Source organism: Myxine glutinosa, chromosome 4, assembly GCF_964187855.1.
Source record: "Myxine glutinosa chromosome 4, kmMyxGlut1.1, whole genome shotgun sequence".
NCBI lineage: Eukaryota > Metazoa > Chordata > Myxini > Myxiniformes > Myxinidae > Myxine > Myxine glutinosa.
This window is the reverse complement of record NC_136264.1, coordinates 148,475,923-148,492,426: the sequence shown is the minus strand read 5'-3', so window position 1 is coordinate 148,492,426 and position 16,504 is coordinate 148,475,923. Positions and strand designations below refer to the sequence as shown.

Here is a 16,504-nt window from a genome sequence, read left to right as displayed (position 1 = left end):
CCATTAAGCGCGAGTCATCAGCTCGCGTTGATCAAGTCCCTGCCCTTTGTACACACCGCCTGTCGCTACTACCGATCGGACGGTTTGATGAGATCCTCGGATCAGCCCCTGCACGGGCCGTTTTCGGCTCGTGCCGGTGCACCGAAAAGATGAGCGAACTTGACTGTCTAGAGGAAATAAAAGTCGTAACAAGGTTTCCGTCGGTGAACCTGCGGAAGGATCATTATCGGGACAACATGAGCGAGCGAGACGCGAGATGTACATGGTACATGATCGTCCATGTACTGTTTAGATTTTGATGATTTACGTGTGATATGATTCAACGGATGTTTATATGAATCGTTCAAAATTAAAAAGCCTTCAATTTCTGATATTTTACCTTTTCATTTGGGCTTCCCAATTGAAGCCCCACCCATAGGGTGGGTACCGTTGCTAGTCATTGCAATGATGTCCCCAGAGCTTCAGCATTGTTGTATGTTTCGCGATTGTGTGAGGTGCAAATTGAGTGGTACTACAGAAGAGGGCAGGAACCTTTTTACATTTGAGGAGACCCCATGAACTCGCATCAAAACAAATGTGGACCAATTTAACAATTTTGCAACTCAACATCCACTTGAACAAATGGTGACTGGAGATTAAAGTTGGTGACACCATTCAGACCTTGTATAAATAAGCAATTGTCACCATGGAAACTCGCTAAAGTAACATCTTAGAATTTGAGAAAAAATCCTGGGGCACACGAGCATTTTCATTGTCAAAAGGTTTTTGGTACGTGTGGGATGGGACAGAGAATGGTGCAGCTCAATGTGACTATTGGGATGTTTGTATTGGGATATGATGCTTGACCTAATAGTTGTTTTCCTTGTCAAACCAGTGTGAGTCTCTCGGCGAGACAAAATGGTACGGCTGGGGACAACGTGGAGAGGGACCGTGCTGTCGGCAAGGCGGCTCTTCGGTGGCAGGCACAGCAGCTGCGTAGCATGACAGCACGCCTTGAGGCCGCGTACCACGGGCGAGACACTGATTTTATGGATACAGGTATGTTGTAATTGGCAGGTAAACCGACTAGTACCATAAACCATTGCCAATTTCAGTGGGCTAATCAAAAAGGTTATGTACATGTCAAATGCGTACTATGTTGTAATTTATTTTTCAGCATCATGTACTTAACCACAAGGGAATTGTATCTGTCTTTAAAGGAATCGATTGGCAAATTTTTTTTTTCTGGTTGCATGAAAGTAGTTCGTGGGGATTCACTGTTTTCTAATCCAATTCTTTGGAATAAAGAAAACGGTCAAATAGATGATAATGTGAAAAGATCGGGGCTGTCGAGGTGTGTGCGTGTGCATGCATTGCAATGCTAGATTAGAATTGGTGGACGGGGGACACAAAATGGTGGTGAGTTCTTCTTCTGTGACCAAACGCGGGTGACATTGATCCTCGGCTCCCAGTTTTCTCGATCAAACATTGCTATGTGCAGTTCCTCTGTCTCCAGGTCCGTATCCTTCTTCGACCTGTTGATGTCGTTTATAGCTGGTCTGCCCCGCTTCAGCCTTCCATTTTTAGGTGTCCAGATTGCAAGATTGGAAACAGGTTCATTTTTGCGGAGGTAGCAGTGCCCAGTAACCCTGAGTCCTCTTCTTCTTATTTTAACCAACAGCATTGGAATATAACCATAGAGCTCTTTATTTGTCTTATGTTCAGACCAATGGACATTTAAAGCTGAACGAAGAAGTATAGCATCCATCAAGTCCCTTTTCTTGGGTCACAGTGAGGGTCCATGCTTCCCTTCCATAAAGCAGAACCAAGTCAACTGTTACCATGAACCTTCTTTCCTTGATACACCGAGAGAGTGTGCACTTCCATATTCTTTAAATTTGTTGCAAGCTCTCCATGTGGCAGCTTTCCTTTGTTTCATATCCTGTGCAGTTGTGTTAACCCAGGAAACAAGATACTTGAAGTCATTGACTGTGTCAAGTATAATTCCATCGTTTGATATGACTGAGACTTCTCTCAACTGATTGGAAACAGTGATGTAGAATTCGAGTCCAGACGTGGACTCGAGTCCACTTTTTGGGGTATGTGGGTGTCTTCTGATACCTCAGGGAAATGGATGTCCCTGCCTTGCATAATCCCAGGTCATCTGTCGGAAAGGTGTCGTACCTGTCATCCCCCCTTACTAGGGTAACGGTCTGCAGCCATGCGGTTTAAATGGCAGATAGCTCTGCCATTTCTGGTGGATGAGAGTCCAGTCGACTCCAACAGCACGGGCGGAAGAAGGTGAATTCCCCAACGGCTAGCAGATGGACGGAGAAGAGTGGCGACCCCTCCCACCTCCGCCCCCCCGTCTATACCACACACTTACCCATGTGTACCAGCCATAGACAGGCAATATGATGTCACCGCCATCATAGCCCGAGGAGACTTTTTGGGGGACTTGGACTCGCACTCAACTTTCAGGACTCGGACTCTGAATGCCAAGAACTCGGACCGATTCCGGCTAGAGTCCATCAAAATTTAGTGTACAGAAAAACTTTTAGCGTACAGCAGCATGACAAACAGGTAAGGTGCTAGGGTGTCTCCCTTTAGTACTCCGGATATAAATTTGAAAAGCTGCATTTTTCCATCGGATAGAGTATCTTGGCATATGTATCGCTATACTTATTCAAAATCGCCTTTGCAACTTGATCAGGGATTCCATATGCTGATAGGATCTTCAACATCTTGTCACGATGGATGGAGTCAAAGGCTTTTTTGAAAGTCAATGAATGTCTTTATTGCGGGAATGTTGTGGGCCAAGTTCCTTGTGTTAGCCTTCACATGACAAGAATGTGTCCAATTGTTGTTATCCTTTCTATCCGAAATCCATTTCAGTTTAGCCTCAGGTATTGATCAAGAGCAGGATGGATTCGGTTCAAAATCATTCAAATATAGATGTTATTATGAAGCCTTTTTACTCAGGAGTATTCCATTCAACACCTCCTGTAGTGGCCCCTATATAATCCGGCCAGGCTGAGGAAGTGATTAGAGTTGTCACAATAATATCGAAAGACGAGAAGCCAATTAAGGTGTGGTCACTTCGGGAGATTGGATATATCGGGGGCTTTAACCCTGGTAGTCATCATGAGTTTGCTAGTAATCACCGTGGTCACAACTCCTCCGCATGGTTTGCTATAAAATTTGCCTTCTTTTAGCATTTGATTCGATAACCTTTACTCACAAGGTAGCAAGTCTTATGTGGATGCCATTGATTGATCTATAGTATAAATGCATGCACCTATTGATAGCATTTCCTCCATAAAAGGTTCCACAACCATACCCAGGTGTTCTTCTGCCTGAAGCCATTGGCACTTCCTGGGGTTGCCTCGTTCATTACCTGCCGCTAAGCTTTTGGGGTTGCTCTGACAATATTAGTCAAAGCATGTCCACGTCATGCAGGTTTCGAAAGCTCCAGGTGGTGAGTAGTAGGATGCAAGTAAATGTAGAATGTGGCGACAAGTGGTGGATATTGCAAATGGACGGTGGCCTGAATGACCGTGGTATCACGGATCAAGGAAACATTATCGCCAGAGTTGAGATCACGTGCCTTTTCTGGACTAGTTCTAAACACTGATTGCCATGGTTTTCCTGAACATTGCATGACGTGGGTGGTGTATTTGCAAAGCAAAGATTTCCCCTCCTTAATCTTGTTAACCGATATTGTAGTGTAATAGTCTTTACAGCACTTGCTCTTCAGGCCATCACATTGCTTTCGGCCGCCCTACGGAGCCAGGAAACATTAGAATGTTTGGCAGGAAGTGCCACAGTTGGAATTCTTCCTCCTGTAGCCTCATTCGGCACACTGTTGCTGCTATTGGAATTTTTATTTTCTTTCATCGTCCCATGACCACTTACAATACAACCAGCATTAAGCGGCCTCCAGTTTTATGCAGCCAAAGGTTTAATAAGTATCTTGCAATGTATAGAAACCCCCTCAATATATGGAATTTTAAACATTGCACACTTTCATGCATCAAATGATGATGGGTTAACAGACTTTCAATGTTCCTCCTTGTTGGTCTAAAGTGGGGGTATTGCTGGCATAGTGGCTAAATTTGACCTTTGTTGTTCCAGTGAGCAAAATGTGTATTTGTTAAACATTTGATGGTGCTATGTATGGAGATGGAATAGGAAAAGAGGTGAACGACAAACGGTGCGAAATGCACGATGCCAACGATGACGTCGTGCAGTGCCTGGAGATGGAATAAGGGGTGGGGGGTAGAATTGGCAATCTCTACAGGATGCCGGCGATAGCTCGCCTGCTCTTCTGAATGTCCACCAACTAATGCTAGCAGACAGGACATCTGGCTGAAGGTCCATCCATAAGGATGGCGGTTTTATAGCTGGGCCAAGATTCGAACCCAGGCTAGATAGCTCAGAGGTAAGTGCGCATACCATTAGGCTATCCTGCCAGCCCCCCTAGTTTCAGTGAAAGTTTATTCCCACTTTTTATTCGCTGAGGTCATGATAAAACCCATTATTTTGAGTAACACTAAATATGCAATCGCATGTCACTACTACGGCATCGTGTGATCACATTTTACGGACCATCCTTCCACCTTTCATTTAATTATATTTTCTGAGCTCAAAACAATTCAGGAAATGACCAGGTTTATTAGGATTCTTACCTGAAGGCCTTCAATATCGCTTGCATTTCATTCCCGTTTTTTTTCCTTCTTCTAGACGATGAAGCCAGTGGCTCAGGAAGCGGGCAGGAACCATTGATACCAACGGGTGCAGCTAATCGAGTAAATCCATCGGTGGACAGTTCACCCAAATCATCAGCACATCCCGCTACGCCACTTACCTCGATCTGCCTTGTATTCTGCCTGTTGCTATCGTTCACACTACCAAAAAGCTTGCGGTAGACATGAAGAAAGCGATTCGGGCCGCAATGCAGTGCTTTGGTATTTTGTATGTATACTTTCTCCAAAAAAATGGAGAATCTTTTCTATCTTTATTCCACTTCTTACTCCCTGCCTCTCCTTTATCACAACATGTCTCTCTCATTCATCTTTGCGATCTTCTTCACCAGCCTACTGGATTCTGCCTACCACTTCTGCCCTCCCTACTCTCCGAGCTTCATTTCCGACACATTCTCAAAATGCACACCCGTTGCACCACTCCGGTACGAGATGTAGTGATTAGAGGTAACCAGGCCTGCTTGAAAACTGCAAAGATGTTACCAGCCAAGGAAAAACAAAATATGGCATCTTTTAACTACCAGTTTTTATTCCATTTTATATAAAATGCTCGATTTTTAACTACTGCCTGCATTATTGCTATTTTACGAACACCGAGGGTAAATCGATTCAGTCGGATCGATTTCCTTGCCTCGGTTGTTGCATAACGCCGCATTTAATGTTAAAGCAAGCCTACGACGACTCGAGGTGGCCGTGGAACGCTCGCGTTCTGCACGGGTGCACAGGGTGAAGAGACCCTGCGACATACCTCCAGGCATTTCTGCAGTCGTTTCAGTGGAGTTACAGCAACCCGTTAGGAACATCGAGATGTTTTAAATGTAATTAATTTTATTTTCCTTCTCAAAGGGCTACGGGCCGATTTAAAAACGCACATAATTATTTTTTAACTTTGAAACGGAAAACAGGACAAGTGGCACCGCGTAGTGAAGGAATGGGTAGTTGTGACGGCCAAAGCAGCGTAGTGCCTTGAGGCTCATTAACCACTCTTACCGCCTTTTGTGTGCAAGGAAATATTTTACAAGGATGACGATACATACTTCCGCAGGTAAAGGGTGGTCCACAAAATGATGACTTTTCTTTTTCTCATCCGGACGGTTAATGGCGTAAATCGTGTGTATCGAGAGGATCTCGTGGAGATGCTGTTCGGTGCATTTTCGGGACGTGGCGACTGGTTCGGTGTACTTTGCCAAGCTGAGATTTTTTTGACACCACATTAACCCTGGTTAATTAACTCTGGTGTTGGGCTAGCGGCTAGGATGCCGGCTTAGGATCCTAGGATCCTGGGTTCGAATCCCGGTCGATCGCTGAATTAACGCCAGGGGGTTGACTCAGCCTGTCATACCTTCCGAGGTCGGCTAATTGAGTACCAGCTCATTGGTAATTCCCTGTTTGTCGTTAAAGGCGACAAAAAGGGTTGGCGTCAGGAAGGGCATCCGGCCGTAAAACATTGCTTCAAAAAGGGGACCGAAAAACAACAACAACCACGGCTCCCGAAAAAGGCCAACCCCCGCTTTGCGGGGAAAAATGGCCTCTAAAGGTGGTTATTCAAAGGGATATTTAATTTGGACAACTATTGTGCCACGCTTCATCCATAATTTTTACTACGTTTGCGGAATAAGAGCTGAGACGTAGGTGCAGATGGTTCATATACCTATTGTCTGCTATACATATACTCATCCTTATGAAAAATCTAAAATTGAGGCCTACGACTCCCTCTGTTTCTTTCTACTTATTGAACCTCTTTCTTGAATCCATCTCTTCCCTCCAAGGCTTTACATTGGCAGTCAGTACATCACCATCTCTACCCATGTTCCCTCTCATTAAACACATAGATGTTGGTTTTCAAAAGCTGTTCCTGTATTCCATCTCGACTCTAATGTATGTAATCGTAGCTTTCGAGACCGCCGGCCTTTTATAAAATTTAAGTTAATAAACAAGTGGGTACATCAGTTGACGTCGCCGTATCCTCGCTATAAGTTCCATGTCGAGTTCCTGGCAAACAAAGAAAATGGGGAAGAAAAAGAAAAATCCCCATTTTCCCACTCGGCTCATTTTTTGGAGTTTTACAAACCAGTCGGGATTTTGAACGTTAAACTGCATATCTACGACGAAGTGGAATTGGAAATGTGCATGTTTGAATTGCATTATTAGTGTTGTAGGGTGTATGCCATCTAAATTGTCAAAGGATATTGCTAATATTTTGTTCTTTCATATTCAGCACAAGGCTGCGAGTAGCGTCATTGTCTGAGGGCACAGCTGTGCCGCTGCTGCAACGCCCTCTGTAGGTTAAGGTAAGAATTAGTAATTTCAGGGTGCTAGCGATAGGACGCCATGGGACCTTTAACATCCACCAACCAATGCCAGCAGAGAGGACAATCAGTTTAACGTTCATCCGAGGGACAGCACACACATTGATGCCTCACCGCGCCTGTGAGGCATCAGGATGACCGTTTATAACTGGGTCGGGATTCAAATGCAGGCTGGGCGGCTGAGGTCAGTGTGCGTTCCTCTAGGCCATCCATCCTGCCAGCTTAATTGTTATTTGATACACATTAAAACCTTTCTCTCGACTTGAGCATGTAATTTTGTGGGCCACCCTTCTTCTCTGCACCGTAATCCCAATAATTAAAGGTCCGGATCGACCCTGTGCACGTTCGAATGAAGACGTACATCCGGAGACCCGGTGGCACAAATCACGACCACTTCATCAATCCCGTCGATGCATTTAAGCAAAATTATTGCTCATTTATTTATACAACAGGCATATATATTGCATCAATGTCATTTAAAACACACAAGGATTTAAGTTTTTATTCTGGCCATTTGTAGAAGACCGAGCAAACATTGCGCACATAAAAAAAACAAAAACTTTTCACATTGTGCCTTTTTGACCGACAGCAGTGATTGGTTAAACTTAAAACACCTTACATACGAGGGGACGGTATTAAGGTCATGAAAGACTCACTCCACATGTCACGAATATTAAATTTAATGTCGGGGCCGTTTACATATGCAAATTTGAAATGCCAGCACATTTACATGCTCATGTTCAAATGGCAATGCCAGCACTCCCACCCCTCCCCATTCTTCCCAAAACCCCATACCTTCTTTTTTCACCCGTCATACTTTTCCATTTCTCTCCTCAAGTTACACCCTCAACCCGTTTTCCCACCACCTTGAAAATGTGATGTGTAGATGGCCCCACGATGAATGAAGACGCAACAAGGAGCCCAGATATCATCATGATGCAATATTTATGACAATTGGTGTATATTTTAGGTTGTGCCATCACATTTCCTGCGACAAATCAATACCCTTATTTTAAGCAGACAGATGTATCATGTATTTAAAACATATGGTCATGCATTATTTTCCATGTGATTTTTAGGAAACATCCTTGCACACCCAGCTATGAAATCAAAAACAAAAAGAAAAACAAAGCAATAAACGTGCTTTTATCTTAAGTCTATGGTTTGTCTTTCATTTGGTTCCTGGATCGTCGTAACTTGGGCTTCCAGGTAAATCTCCAATTGACTATAACCTCCACTAACATAGAGCTCCGACTTTCGTTGCGGTATTAAAGGGCTAAAATTGACCGGTAAAACATGTACTGTAATCCCATTGTTTGTCATAAGGTGTAATACGAATATATTTTATCCGTTGGATAATGTACCAACGAAGAGCATAAAACGGCACGTGTGGCACACAGATGCAAGTTGTACGATTGGCGACCTGATGGCAAAGTTCTCAACCAACAGGAGTTCCGAGCAGGCGGTCTTGCCGCAACGACTTGAGTCGGCGCCACCATCGCTCCACCGCAGCTCTCTCGTCATGCCAAAGCTAGAGAGTGAGGAACAAGTGGGGGCAATGCGGCAAATTCACTGAAATAGATTTCCAAATTAAAAACCCCAACTGACATTTTGGAAGGGCCGCAGGCTATCGGTTAAATCCGTAAATCCGGTCGCCCTTACCCCAGGCTCCTCGACGGCTTCCATATCTCTGTACACAATCCCAGTTGGAATGCTTGCCAGCTCTGGTTTCTCCGAAGTGGTGAGGGCAGCAGCCTCGGACCCCTCGCTGATGTTGGCACCTGCTTCGCCACCACCCCCATAGATGGCAGCAACGTGCTGCTCCTCCAAGGAAATCTGGAAGCGAGAAGTGACAAGCACTACACGTGACGCGCCCCACACATTTCCGTTTTGTACCCCAATCAGTCTTTCTCACATATTGCCATCACTCGTCTTTCTCGCACCCCACCAAACATGAGCTCGGTTATCTTCACCTGAGCTTTGTTCTCCCTGCTGGAGACAAACACTGCCGGCGTGAAACTGTCGCTCTCTATCGCTGCCACCGAGTATGCCCGATTCAGCTCTTGTTCAGCTGACACTGCATAGAAAAGAAAAGGGGGAAAAAAAAGAAAGTGAGGAAGGCCTTTCATTTCTCGGTCTTAAATCATCGTTCCTCGACAAGCTCTGACCTTTGACTTCCTCTTGCTGCTTCTTTTTCTCAAGCTCCTTCTCCTGCTCACGCGTCTTCAACACCTCATCCGTTTTTGCTGCAAAAAAGAAAAGAAAATAAGTTCCTAAAATATGAATGTCACCAAAAGGATCGTGCACTATTTCGACTGACTCATCCTCAAATATTGATCTCATGTCTGAAAAAAAATAAAAAAATAATAATAATAATTATTTTGACAGATTTAGATGTCCAACAACTTGTCTAACATTTGAGCAAACCTGTGGCTCATGGGAGAGCTTGTTCATACTTCACATTCAGGACAAAGCCATTAGTGGATATCAGTGTTCTTTTACAAGATTTACAAGGATGGTGGACAAATGCATTTGGTATATGGGATTTGAAACCAGGTCCCTGCGTCATAAGCCAGGGGTTCAGATGGGAACACTAACAGGCCAACCAATCCGACACCGATTAGGCGTTATTTCTGTACCTGCTGCTTCTATGGCTTTTTGCATACGCAGTTTGACTTGCTCTGCTGGAGACTGAGAATAAGGGAGAGATGTTGATCATAACGACAAGACAGGGCATCTAACCAACAAGTTGAAGCACAAAGTAACGTCTTACCAAATTCTCAAAACCCGGGATACTGGCGCAGATGTCTCTGGAACACAAACAAGGTCAGAAAATGATGAGTACACCCGTGTACTACTGCCACAAGTCGTTTGGGATGTTATTAAATGATCTAATCTGCTGCATCCCTCCAACACGTTGTAAGACTGCACGCCACTCACTCTTTCTTTGCAACTGTCGATGGAGGTTTGTCCTTCCTTTCACTCCTTTTCCCTCGCGTTTCATGTCGTCTGCGGCTACGTGAACGTCGATGCTTCCGTGACCTCGATCTGGATTGGTGCAGGAGATAGTATACAAACCTTTATTTATTTTCATGCAAACATATAACACAATGCGTCAATTAAAATTGTGTCCCATATGATATCGTGTGACGCTCAACATGTGAGACCGGCTAGGCGATGACGTACCAGGAGGAATCTTGCATGACCTAAGTGCATCGAAACAGTAAATCAGTCCTGATCGTAGGAAAGCGTACTCCCCAATGCAGAACCCCCTCGCCGCTATTATACAACGAACATTTCAGTGGGATGCAAATATTTTTCGAGCTGACAGGGGGGGACCATTCGACTCTTTTTTTTTTTGCAAGGTTACCCGAACACCATGGTATTCTAATACAAGTGTGAGGTGGTGACGCTATCACCACAGGTGAGTCTCACCTTCTGCTGTGGGTTCTTGAACCGGATTTATTTACACGATGAGATTTATCGCGCGATCGTGACCTTCGACCTCGCTTCCGTGCACTGTGCGATGATCCAGACCCCGAATGGGTTGACAGGGAGCTAGATCGTCGTCTTAGTGATGGTGACCGTGAGGAAGAGGATGAAGAGGATGAGAACGTTGAGGACGAAGAACGAGACGTAGAACGCCGTCGCCTGGGAAAATATCAATACAGACTGTATTACAGTGTTCAGGACATTAGCAAGGGAGAGGGGCTGGGTTCTAATGTTATTTATTCATTCATTCATTCCTTAACTGTCGGTGCACCTGCTCTCTTTCTGACGCTTCTTGTCGCGGCTGTGCGTGCTGTGGTGCGATCGCCTCCGTCTCCTTCGTTTTCCGCCATCGCTGTCAGACGAGCGACCTCTCGCCATTAGACCGTTTCAGGTTCAGCCTCCACTACAAAGCCTACCTTGTTATTTGAAAGGCACTCAAGGTTCCTGGAGTGATAAATATCTATTAAAACGCAATTTTAAAAACATATATGACGTAACTTCAAGCTTAAATACCAAGACTTTCACCAACTAACTAACTAATGAACCAAACAACAGACCGAATCACTTATCAGCAAGGCCAGCCGCAATTGGTCACATAGTCAACCTAGTTCACCATGGCGCCTTTCTATTGGTTCGTCACCAACCCAGAAGCGCTACCTTCATTGGACCAAAAATATATATCTCGTTTTATTTTAAAAAATTAAAATAATAATTAACTAATAATTTTGCTTTACAAAGTGGAATCTAGTAACATTTACAATGCCGCACATTTTAATATTCGTTCGAGTTTTTGTATCCGACATTAATACTGTACTATCAAAGGAATGACCACTGCGGTGTGTTCCATTACCAAACAGCTTGTCAAGCGGCTTAAGCACTCACTCAAGCACTCCGACGAAACGGATAAAGAAACGGAAGGCTTGACAAGCGATAACAAGCGGATTGGTAATGGAGTACAGTATACACATTGTCCAATAATATCATAGTGAAGATATTTTTGTTGAGATGAAAGCCATCCAAGAAACTGGATGGCAATACACTAATACACACCTTAAGAAATTGCACCACCAATAAACCCAATACACTTTTGTAGTTTCATTTTATAATTTTTTAAAAATAACTATGATAAAAGAAACAGTAAAGTGATATTATATGAGAAAAGAGAAAGAATAAAGAATTTCAAAAGAGAATGCCGATAAAAAGTCATCCGAGCCATCCGAGCTAAATAATATACTAATGCACACCTTAATAAATTGCACCACCAATAAAGCCAATACATATTTGTAGTTTTTTTATAACTTTTTTAAAATAACTTGATCAAATAAGCAGTACAGTGATATTATATGAGAAGAGAGAAAGAATAAAAATTTTCAAAAGAGAACGCCGATGAAAAGTAAAATGTTCCGCCATGTTTTCATAGATAATGCAACACTAGTTTTTTAAAACAAAAAAAATTATCTTCTATTCAGAATAGCGTTGTGGTAATTCCCTCACCCACTAATGCTGGTACATGTGATTTAAGTGATTTCTGTTAGATGTGTGATTGCAGAACTCACAAAGTCCACCGAGAACTCCCTTCCCGCCTGTGGAAGCAACTTCCACACTCTTGTGGTTGTGGCGGACACGAAAGCCCACTGGCGTGGTGACATCATTCCGCGCACCAAGTGGGCGGCGGCCACGCCCGAGGGGTAGGCGTGGCCTAGCCCGGAGCGCGCCAGTGCTACAGACTACAGTGACCTCTTTGAATAAAGAACATTACATTTTCCGCGTTGTCCGCTTCCTCCTTGATAGCAAGTCGCGTGCGTAGCACCGCGTGCTTCATTGGTGACCTCCGACATTCGAGTCAGCCATCGCTGACCACCCGAAACCGCCGCAACAATGGCTACCAACGCGGTCTCCATCAAGCTCCCCGAATTCTGGGAGTCACAAGCCGAAGTTTGGTTCCTGCAGGCAGAAGCCCAGTTCCGACTTCGAGGCATCACGGTGGACGAGACCATGTACTGCCCGTGGTCGCCGCCCTCGGGCCCGGCACGGCCACCCGCGTCGTATCGGTCCTAATGGATCCACCTGCCGACGGCAAGTACGAGGCGGTCAAGCGTCCCCTCCTCGCCACGTTCGGCCTTACGGTGGACGCACGGGCCGATCGCCTCTTGGACTTCCCCGAGATCGGGGACACGCGACCGTCGGTCCGTATGGACCATATGCTGGCGCTCATGGGCGACGAAACCCCGAACGCTCTATTCCGGGCATTATTTCGACGCCAGCTGCCAGCACGAGTCCGCCTCGCTTTGGCTGGTTCCGCGTTAACGGAACCCTGTGCGCTCGCTGCGGAGGCCGACAAATACTACGCGGCTTTGGACACGCAGGCGAGTCTTGGCGCGGTTGCCGCTCCCGAGGCTCCTGAGGCTTTCCCCGATGCACCGCACCTCGTGTCCGCCGCCACGCCCCGCCCACCACCACCGCCGCCGCCGCGAAGAAAACCGCGGCCTCCGACGCTGAAGCTGCCCGCCTGGTGTTTCTTCCACGCCAAGTTCGGCCACGAGGCTCGGCAGTGTCGCCCGCCGTGCTCATTCGGCAGGTCGGGAAACGGGCGAGCCGGCACTCGGTGGCAACGGTGAGCGTCGGCAATTCAAACAGCCTTCTGTACATAACGGACACCTTGTCCGGGCGCCGTGACCTGTGCGACACGGGGGCGCAGGTGAGTGTCGTTCCTGCCGGTACGTCCGACAAGCACACCGCGGGCCGAGGTCCCGCGCTGCTTGCGGCCAATGGTACGTCTATACGCACGTACGGAAAACACTGTCTCTCTCTGCGGTTCGGAGGGCAGGTTTTCCGTTGGTCGTTCGTTACGGCCGACGTGCCCATGGCACTGCTCGGCGCGGACTTCTTATGTGCTAATGGATTGCTGGTCGATGTAAAGCGCAGAAGGCTTGTCCAGGCTGAGACGTTCAGCTCGCTCGCGTGCGCGCTGCCCACCTCGTTGAGCAGCTCACAGAGCGGCTCACCGAGCGGCTCGCCGAGTCGCTTGCTGAGCGGTTCCGTTCCGTCCAGGTTCATCTGTACGCTTCCGGCAGCGGACGAATTCACCCGCCTCCTCTCGGGTTTCCCGGCCCTCACGCGGCCCACCTTCTTGGCGGGGACCGTCAAGCACGGGGTGGAACATCACATCCCCACCGCCGGGCCACCGGTCTACGCCCGGGCACGCCGCCTCGAGCCGACGAAGCTCGCCGTAGCTAAAGCGGCGTTCGCTACGCTGGAGCGGCTCGGCATCATGCGGCGCTCCAAGAGCGCGTGGGCGTCCCCGCTCCACATCGTGCCCAAGCCCGGCGGGGGATGGCGACCGTGCGGGGACTACCGGCGCCTCAACGACGCCACCACCCCCGACCGCTACCCCGTCCCCCACATACAGGACTTCTCCGCCCGGTTGGCGGGGATGTCCTTCTTTTCAAAGGTGGACCTCGTACGCGGCTACTATCAGGTCCCTGTCAGGCCGGAGGACATCCCGAAGACGGCTGTCATCACGCCATTTGGGCTTTTCAAATTTCTTCGGATGCCCTTCGGTTTGAAAAATGCGGCTCAGGCGTTCCAGCGCCTCATGGACAGCGTCTTGCGCGGCTTGGATTTTTTGTATGTCTACCTGGACGACATCCTCGTCGCCAGCGCGTCCCGCGAAGAGCACCTTCGTCACCTCCGCACGCTCTTCGAACGTCTGGGCCAGCACGGCCTGATCGTGAACCCCGCCAAGTGCCGGTTCGGTGTCGCTGAAATCGACTTTTTGGGGCACCGCGTCACCAGGCACGGGGCCGTCCCCCTACCGGCCAAGGTGGAGGTGGTGAAGGGGTTTCCGCGCCCCCGCACAATCAAGGGGCTCCAGGAGTTCCTGGGCATGGTAAACTTTTACCATCGGTTCCTGCCCCGCATCGCCCAGCTCCTGCACCCCTTACACGAGGCCCTTCGAGGGAAGCCGGGCAAAGGTGACGTTACCTGGACCGGGCAGATGGACGCGGCGTTCTCGGGCGCGAAGCTCGCCTTGGCCAACGCCACCATGCTCGCGCACCCGGCGCCCGATGCACCGATCGCCCTCACCACTGACGCCTCGGACTACGAGGTGGGCGCGGTGCACGAGCAATGGGTGCGTGGTGCTTGGCAACCGCTGGCGTTCTTCAGCCGGCAGCTTCGCCCGCCCGAACGCCGTTACAGTACCTTTGACCGCGAGTTGCTTGGGCTTCACCTGGCGGTCAGGCACTTCCGCCATCTGCTCGAGGGCCGTGCGTTCACGGCCTTCGTCGACCACAAGCAGCTGGTTTTCGCGATGGGCAAGGTCGCCGAGCCGTGGTCGGCCCGGCAACAGCGTCACCTCACGGCCGTGTCCGAGTACACGACGGACATCCGACACGTCGTGGGAAAGGACAACCCGGTGGCCGACTGCCTTTCCCGGGCCGTCGCCCACGCAGTCCACCTTGGCATCGACTATGCCCGGATGGCGGCGGACCAGGCCGCCGACCCCGGAGTCCAGGCCTTGCGGACCGCCGTCACGGGCCTCCGCGTCACCGAGGTGCACTTCGACGGCGCGGGCACGGCCCTCGTTTGCGACGTCTCCCTCGGGCGGCCTCGCCCCATCGTGCCCGCAGGCTGGCAGCGCCAGGTTTTTGACGCCATCCACGGCCTGTCCCACCCGGGCACGAAGGTCTCCCAGAGGTTGGTCGCCGACAAGTTTGTCTGGCATGGCCTCCGGAAGGCCGTCCACGGCTGGACCAGGACGTGCCTCGCGTGCCAGCGCACGAAGGTGCACCGGCATACCCAGGCCCCATTGGCCCCGTTTACGGTGCCGGCATGTAGGTTCGACCACGTGCACATGGACCTAGTGGGACCTCTGCCCCCCTCGCGGGGTTTCACCCATGTCCTTACCATGGTGGACCGCACCACCCGGTGGCCGGAGGCCGTGCCTTTGGCGGCGACGACGGCGGCAGACGTCGCGCAGGCGTTCATCGCCACCTGGGTCGCCCGGTTTGGCGCCCCCTCGGACATCTCGTCCGACCGTGGCCCCCAGTTCACCTCGGAGGTCTGGGCCGCGGTCGTGCGGGGGCTCGGGGTCCAGCTGCACCGAACCACGGCCTACCACCCCCAGGCCAACGGCCTGTGCGAGCAGTTCCACCGCTCGTTGAAGGCCGCGCTCCGGGCCACCCTCTGCGACGGCGGCTGTGTCGACAGGCTCCCCTGGGTCCTGCTGGGCCTCTGGACGGCGCCCAAGGAGGACCTGCGCGCATCCGCGGCGGAGTTGGTCTTTGGACAACCGCTGCGGGTGCCGGGCGAGTTCCTCCCCGACCCCACGGCACCTTGGTCCGCGCAGGAGCGTTCTGCGCTGCAGGAGACCGCCCGGAGGTTCGCCCCGGTGCTGACGGCGCACCACGGGCACCCTCCTACACACGTCGCCCCTGAGCTTCGCACCGCGGAGTACGTCTTCGTCCGGCACGACGCCCACCGGACACCACTGCGGCCCCCGTACGACGGGCCTTTCCACGTGCTGGAGACCGGGGTGAAACATTTCACCCTGGACATCGGCGGCACTCCTGACCGGGTCTCCATAGACCGCCTCAAGCCGGCCCACCTCGACGTGAACCACCCACCGCCGGTGGCTCGGCCCCCGCTTGGGGGCCGCCCCCCTGCGGGCGGACCCCGGCACCGCCCAGCACCGCAGGCACGCCGCCCCCTGGTCCGGCACCCATCCCGGGTACAGCCGGGGGCATCCCACCTGGCATCCCTGCACCCCGGACGCCGCCGGTCGCCAGAGGGCGCTTCGGCCGGGTCATCCGTTTGCCCCGCAAACTGGCCCTCCAGGTGCGCGGGAATTCTGGGGGGGGGGGGGGGGGGCGCGTGTGGCGGACACGAAAGCCCACTGGCATGGTGACATCATTCCGCGCACCAAGTGGGCGGCGTTCACGCCCGAGGGGTAGGCGTGGC

At 49.9% G+C, this 16,504-nt stretch overlaps 2 protein-coding genes across 2 annotated transcripts in view; one reads left to right on the top strand and one right to left on the bottom strand.

Moving 5' to 3' along the window:
* Positions 1–8,206, top strand: part of LOC137425359 (glypican-6) — a 71,964-nt gene extending 63,758 nt beyond the window's left edge. The window contains exons 8-9 of the mRNA XM_068113709.2: positions 875–1,038; positions 4,723–8,206. Coding sequence (XP_067969810.2) covers positions 875–1,038; positions 4,723–4,907 — 349 coding nt within the window. The 3' untranslated portion in view covers positions 4,908–8,206. The remainder of the gene's footprint in view (positions 1–874; positions 1,039–4,722) is intronic.
* LOC137425360 (serine/Arginine-related protein 53) lies at positions 7,459–11,207 on the bottom strand. Its single transcript, XM_068113710.2, has 9 exons — positions 10,815–11,207; positions 10,487–10,702; positions 9,992–10,099; positions 9,825–9,861; positions 9,691–9,742; positions 9,220–9,297; positions 9,025–9,128; positions 8,714–8,887; positions 7,459–8,582 (listed from the first exon to the last, which is right to left on the bottom strand). The coding sequence occupies exons 1-9, from the start codon at positions 10,919–10,921 to the stop codon at positions 8,490–8,492; spliced, it is 969 nt and encodes a 322-aa protein (XP_067969811.1). The 5' UTR covers positions 10,922–11,207; the 3' UTR covers positions 7,459–8,489.
* Positions 11,208–16,504: the final 5,297 nt, after the last annotated feature.